This window comes from Myxine glutinosa, chromosome 4 (assembly GCF_964187855.1).
Source record: "Myxine glutinosa chromosome 4, kmMyxGlut1.1, whole genome shotgun sequence".
Classification (NCBI taxonomy): Eukaryota; Metazoa; Chordata; class Myxini; order Myxiniformes; family Myxinidae; genus Myxine; species Myxine glutinosa.
This window is the reverse complement of record NC_136264.1, coordinates 204,957,653-204,965,109: the sequence shown is the minus strand read 5'-3', so window position 1 is coordinate 204,965,109 and position 7,457 is coordinate 204,957,653. Positions and strand designations below refer to the sequence as shown.

Genomic DNA, 7,457 nt, shown 5'->3' with positions numbered 1-7,457 from the left:
TGGCCAATTCAATTGAATGGACATGATTATTATCTTCTTTTTTTTGAGGATGGAAAGAAACACACCTTTCTATATAAGGTCCCAAAGTTGACAGTGCATGTCAGAGCAGAAACTCTACCATGAAGTCCAAGGAATTGTCCGTAGAACACCGACATAGAGTTGTGAGGAGGCATAGATCTGGCGAAGGGTATAAAACAATTTCTCAAGTGTTCAAGTTTCTCAAGAAAACAGTGAGCTCCATAATTTGGAAATGGAAGGAATATGAAACTACCCAGACTATTCCTAAAGTTGGCCGTCCAACCAAACTGAGCAAACGGGCAAGAACTACCTTAGTCAGGAAGGTGACCAAGAACCCAATGACCACTCTGACAGAACTACAGAGTTCATTAGTTGAAATGGTAGAACCTGTCAGAAGGACCACAGTCTCTGCAGCACTTCACAAAACTCGACTTTAGGGGAGAGTGGCCAGACAGAAGCCATTCCTGAAAAAAGACACATAACAACACGCTTTAAGTTTGTAAAAAGGAACGTGAACGACAGAGAATGAGGCAAAATATTCTGTGGTTTGAGGAGATGCAAAATGAACTCTGTGGCCTGAATGCAAAGCATAACAAATGGTGGGAACTGAGTACAGCTCATCACTGATCAATCACCAATCACCAACTGATGAACATCCCTACTGTGAAGCATGGTGGTGGCAGCATCATGCTATGGGGATGCTTTTCAGCAGCAGGGACTGGGAGACTTGTGAGGTTAGAAGGAACAATGAATGGAACCAAATAGAGGCAAATCGTTGAGGAGAACCTGCTTCAGAGTGTAAATGACCTTAGACTGCAGCAAAGATTTACGTTCCAACCGAACAATGACCACAAGCATACAGCCAAAGCAACATTGGATTGGCTTCAGAACAAGAACGTGAAAGTCCTTGAGTGGCCCAGCCCTTGCCCAGACTTGAATCCCATTGAGAATTTGAGGAAAGATTTGAAGATTGCTGTTTACCAACGTTCCCCATCCAACTTGACAGATCTTGAGCAAATCTGCAAGGAAGAATGGGAGAAACTCTCGAAATCCAGATGTGCAAAGCTGATACAGACATACCCAGGAAGAGTCGAAGCTGTAATCACTGCCAAAGGCGCTTCTATGAAGTATTGACTCAGGGGGCTGAATACTTATGTAAATGAGACATTTCTGTATTTCATTTTCAATACCATTTGTATGTTTTTCTATGTATATATATATATGTATATATATATATATATATATATATATATATATATATATATATATATATATATATATGTATGTATGTATATGTATGTATGTATGTATATATATATATATATATATATATATATATATATATATATATATATATATATATATATATATATAATGTATATATATATATAGATTTATATATATATATTTTTTCTGATCTAAACACATGGCCACCCTGTGTGGAAGCCGTTGCTTTCAATATACTTGGTGTTCCTCATTCATCCAGGTGTTTCCATTTTTTTTTGTCCACAACGTGTATGCCCTGCTAAGTCTATTGGTTCAATGTAATGACCAATTTTAATTTCAAATTCCCCACTAACAGGGAGACCTCAATTGCTGACATTGAAAATAAACAATTTTATTGTTACATTGGCATATGTTGACAAATAAAGGTGTTATAATGATCATACCACACAATGGAAGAAGACAGAGAGACCACTGACCTTTCTGCGATGGGAAAGTGATAGGCCCATAGACTCAGCTTCATGGCGCGATCATTTCAATCATATTATAGGCCTTGGTTTCCATGGCATCAAGCCAAGCAAGGTGTCAGGCAAGTACTCCATAAACCTTCGCATGAAGGCCTGAAGTAGTTCAGGTGTGCCAAGGAACGACTTTGTACTGTGGAGGATGCTCAATCTGCGGCTGGCTTTGGAGGTCAACTTTAAAATGCGGCTTGTCCAAGATAAATTTTTGAACATGTGGTTTCCCTTCGGTTAAAAAGCGAGACTAAGACAATTTCCATGTCGAGGAACCAATCGTGATGACGTAATATGACCTTTATTGTCCCCATTTCCCATTAACCTTCCCTTAATTTGTCCTTCATCGTACAATCACACACCGTGAGACTTGCTCTTGGTGGGAATCAAAACCAATCCGTGTTGGTCTCGGTTATCACCATGGATTTGCATCCTACCCTCTTCCCATGTGCGCAATAACATATATATTACATGTTGATGTGTTAGGTGCATGGATAGAAAAGAATATACAAAATAAATCAAACTTAAATAACCAAACAACGTTGTCTACAAATAATACCGTTTAAAACATCAGAAACTATAACGCTACTTGGTAGAGAACAAATTCCGACAGGCTGAACAGTTTATGTTTTGTATCCCACTCATTGGCCGACCAAAATTGGTTCGCAACCTCTGATTTAGACCATTGAGAACATTTTTGACGCACACCACACCACAACAACACCAACAACTATAGTCTTCTTGGAAAACACAAACTACACTTTTTCGCCAAGTAATGTGCAAACTCTACTCCCCACCCACAGGGTGGGCCTCTACTAATGCAGTTAATGGTAATGGGGTGATTAGTTAATATGATGGTAATGGAGTAAGAAAAGGCAGCTCTAATGGCCTTTGGATCGATATCGATTATCAGGTGAAAAGATCAGGCCCTTTTTAATCCTGGGTTTTTTTACTGTTGCTTTTCATAGATGCATGACGCCTTGTTGATGCCTATATATATATATATACATACAGTCACGTGAAAAAGTAAGTACACCCCATGTAAAGTTTTGACTTTTTCGACATATATCAACATACAGCTATTTGATCTTCATTTCAACAATATTGATAGATAAAGGTGATATAATATAACAAATATCATGAAACATTTACATTTTGTAGTCCATTGTATAATTTAAATAAACATAAATTCTAATTTCGCATGTGGAAAAAGTAAGTACACCCCGACATTTATCACTACTTCAAATACCGAAAATTAGAATCAGGTGCACCAGCTCAGGTGCAAATGATTAGAACATCGTTAGAGAGGATCTTGGAGGAACCTGTCTTATTTAAACCTCAGACATTTCGTTTGGTTTGCTCTTTGTTGTTGAAGTGTGCGGCGTCACCATGCCAGGATCAAAAGAGCTCTCTGAGGCCTTCAGAAAGAAGGTTATAGATGCCTACGAGTCTGGGAAGGGATTTAAAAAGATCTCCAAACAATTTGAAAACAATCATTCGACTGTCCGGAAGATCATCTACAAGTGGAGAAGATTCCAAACAACTACCAACATGTTCAGGCTAGGCCGCCACAGCAAGTTCAGCCCGAGAGCAGACCACAAGATGCTGAAAGAAGTCAAAGTGCACGAGTCTACCATTAGAAAGAGGCTGCACAAATTTGATCTACATGAGAGGTGTGCCAGGAGGAAACCTTTGCTGTCCAGAAAGAACATCAGGGCAAGACTAAAGTTTGCCAATGAACATCGAGGCAAAGACCAGCACTTCTGGAACAATATGCTCTGGACAGATGAGTCAAAGGTAGAGCTATTTGGCCACAGTACCAGAAGACGTGTTTGGCGAAAACCAAAGACAGCGTTTGACCACAAGAACCTGATACCAACTGTAAAGCATGGTGGTGGAAATATTATGGTTTGGGGCAGCTTTGCTGCATCAGGGCCTGGGCAGCTGACCATCATAGAATCCACTATGAATTCCTCATTGTACAAGAGGGTGCTTGAGGATAATGTGAGGCCATCTGTCAGAAAGTTGAAGCTCAACCGAAAGGGGACCTTGCAACATGACAATGACCCTAAACATACCAGTAAATCCACCAAGGAATGGCTGAAAAGAAAGAAATGGAGGGTTCTGGAATGGCCAAGTCAAAGCCCGGATCTAATTCCCATCGAGATGTTGTGGGGGGATTTGAAACGAGCTGTGCATGCAAGAAACCCCTCAAGCATCGCACAAGTGAAAGAATTCTGCATGGAGGAGTGGGCAAAAATTTCTCCCAGTCGATGTCAGAGACTGGTAGACAGTTATAAGAAATGCCTACTTGAGGTTGTTTCTGCCAAAGGGGGCAATACCACCTATTAGAGCCAAGAGTGTACTTACTTTTTCCACATGCGAAATTTGCATTTATGTTTATTTAAATTATACAATGGACTACAAAATGTAAATGTTTCATGATATTTGTTATATTATATCACCTTTATCTATCAATATTGTTGAAATGAAGATCAAATAGCTGTATGTTGAAATATGTTGAAAAAGTCAAATCTTTACATGGGGTGTACTTACTTTTTCACGTGACTGTATATATATATATATACATACAAATGTATTGAAAATGAAATACAGAAATATCTAATTTACATAAGTATTCAGCCCCCTGAGTCAATACTTCATAGAAGCGCCTTTGGCAGTGATTACATGGCCTCATTTGTGCGAATGAATGCGCCTTCCCACATGTAATTACACACATCGATGTGTGTACACCCTATTTGGGAAACACAGGCCACCTTGTTTGCTTGTAGCTTGTTCATCGATAGTTATTCAACCACATCCCTGTTAAAAGTTCAAGGAGGCAGAAATGAACATCTGAGTTTATTCAAACATCACAGTGTTTACTCAAACATCACACGCAAGCCTTCGGCTGCAGGCCATCATCGAGCAACTGACTCTGCCTACCCGGAAACGGAAACAGGTTTACATAATACGTCATGTGTAATACCAAAGGGTTTTGCAGTATACAACATCTCCCCTTCCCTTCAAACCGACGACATATGGAGGAGGTTTCCAAGAAGTGACAGTCCCCCAAATCGATCAACATGCATGAGTACATACTTCCATCACTAAAATCAATCATCATGAGTACATACTACCATCCCTGCCCATAACCATATGTGTGGTAACAAGAACACAAAGCAATATAGAGCAACAGTTCATGCATAACAATTTACAAATCGAGTCGCGTAGGTGCCCGGCGATCATGTGGGCTGCGACGGAGTGGTAAGTGAAATCTCATTCGCTTCGGTGGGTAGGAAGCTGGTCTGTCCTTGCCCCCAACAGTAGATGGCTTTTGACCCTCACCATCCACAGCGGAGCATTGAGGGACATATTGATGAAGGAAACAACGGTTCCTCCAATAAACTCTGCCCGACAGCAGTTTCACATGATAGTCCCGGTGATGTCCAACCAGTCCAATGATGTCCAACCGATGTCCAATGACCACACCGGTCTTATCCCAACGCCTCGTCTGTGGATCTTGTACCAACACCTCGGTGCCGACACGAAATGGCGTGAGAGGTATTGACGATCGGTCGTAATGCGTGCTGGTTTTCGCCTGTATCTCGGCGGCTTTAGCATCACACTCGGCAGCAGCCATCTGCCACTCGGGTGCGAAAGTGCGCTGATGTCCAGGAACAGCAGTACGTGTTGGATGCCCAAAGATAATTTGAGCTGGTGAACCTCCAGATGTGCGTGGCATGTTTCGCCATTCGAGCAAGCCGCAGCAAAATGTATCATCGTCGAGATTGCCGTTGTGTGTAGTCTTAGCGACCGGTGTCTTAATGGCTTTGACCGCTCTTTCTGAACGTCCATTCGAGCGTGGAAGGTGTGGTGTGGAGAAGCCATAGTCAACTCCCCAACGGTCCATGAATTTTCAGAATTCATAGGATGCAAATTGTGGACCGCCATCGGTTCGAAGATGAACTGGGACACCCGGATCCACAAAGAATAACCGCAGAGCTCGGATGAGGTCACGTGACGTGGGGTCACGCGTGAAAAAATAGATGCATGACCACCCAGAGAGTCGGTCGACGTAGACCAGATACGATTTTCTCACGTGGAAAAACAAATCGGCAGATACCTCCTCGAACACACGCCGTGGTAGTGTAGGCCTATCGCTCATTAATGGTTCCTTCTGAAGGCTGGCCATTCGCTCCTGACACACAGGACACGAGTGAGTCACGTTGGCAATGTCATTGTTGATATTTGGCCAATACACAGTCTGTCGAGCTCGGCGTTTTGTACGTTCCATGCCCTGATGTGAGTCGTGTTGTCGATTCAATACCTCCGTACGTGCTGCACGAGGTATGACAATGCGTTGACCGTAGAGTACGATGTCATCGTCACTTGATAGCTGATCACGTATCCCAAAGTAAGCCTTGAGGCGATGGTCCCACTCGCTACGGTTTGCTGAAAAGCCGGTATTTACTGCCTGAGCTAGTAAGCAGTATTCCTCATCGAGTCGTGCTTCCGCACGGAGTTTATCGAGTATAGGATCACATAGATGATCTTGACTTCCATCATCGACGTTCGCTACTGCCGCCAAGATGACTTGGTTTTCGTGATGTAGAACATGTATCTCCGCCTCCTCATCATCTGGCAATGGGCTATCAACTGGGTGGCGTAATAGAGTGTCTGGGATGGCATGCTCACATCCCTTCCTCCACATTGTTGTAAACGTGCAGAGAGACAATTTCTCCATGAGTCGTTGCAGACGTGGGTTTTCGATAGCGTCCAAAGTGTAGGTTTTCAATATGGGTTCAAGCCGTTTGTGGTCGATGACAAGCTGAAATATGGGTAGGCCCAGTAGGTAATGACGGCATTTCTTCATGCCCCAAACTAAAGCCAGGGCTTCGAGCTCAATCATCGCATAACGAGACTCGACATCACTGAGATAACGAGACCCACACTGAACAAGTTTCCACAGATCGCCGTGTTGCTGGAGCAATGCAAACCCTAGTCCATTGAGATGAGACGCATCGGTCTGTATCATCGTAGGTCATGAAGGGTTGAAGTGGGCAAGGACAGGTGGTGATGTAAGAACACGCTTGGTAGCAAGAAATGCGCTGTCATGATCGGCAGTCCAATCAAAGACTGATCCCTTCTTCAGTAAACTCCGGAGAGGATCCGAAGCTGTCGAAATCTCAGTGGAAAAGCTATCCAACTGATGAACCAAACCAAGGAACGACCGTAAGTCGGTGATGTTGGTAGGTGTAGGAAAGTCCGCAATAGCACTTAGTTTGCCCGGATCCGATGCGACGCCATCGCGATTAATGATGGAGCCGCAAAATTTGACACTGTCCTGAGCGAAGTGAAATTTCTGTGGGTTCAATGTGATGCCATGTTCCCGACATCGGAGAAGTACATTCCGCACCTGTTGAACATGCTCATTGAATGTCGGTCCATAGGTTAGCATATCATCGACGACCCTGACCGTATTGTTATGTCGGTAGGGTAGTGATATGTAGAGCCAGATAGATCTGTGTAGGTAATGTGCTTCGTCTGTCGCGGTAAGGAATCTACCGTGTAATAAGTTTATTGTGTAGGCGTTTTGTCGGGTAACATGTATACTTGTGGACATACCAGGATGTTCAAGTGGTAAGTAGCGTAGGGATTAAAGAATAAAGCCCCTGTATGTCTCACCCGGTCAGCCAA

At 42.9% G+C, this 7,457-nt stretch overlaps 1 protein-coding gene across 1 annotated transcript; it reads right to left on the bottom strand.

Annotated features, from left to right (window-relative positions):
* Positions 1-6,801: 6,801 nt before the first annotated feature.
* Positions 6,802-7,218, bottom strand: LOC137416169 (uncharacterized). The gene has a single exon (XM_068101695.2). The coding sequence runs from the start codon at positions 7,216-7,218 to the stop codon at positions 6,802-6,804; it is 417 nt and encodes a 138-aa protein (XP_067957796.1).
* Between the last annotated feature and the right edge of the window lie 239 nt (positions 7,219-7,457).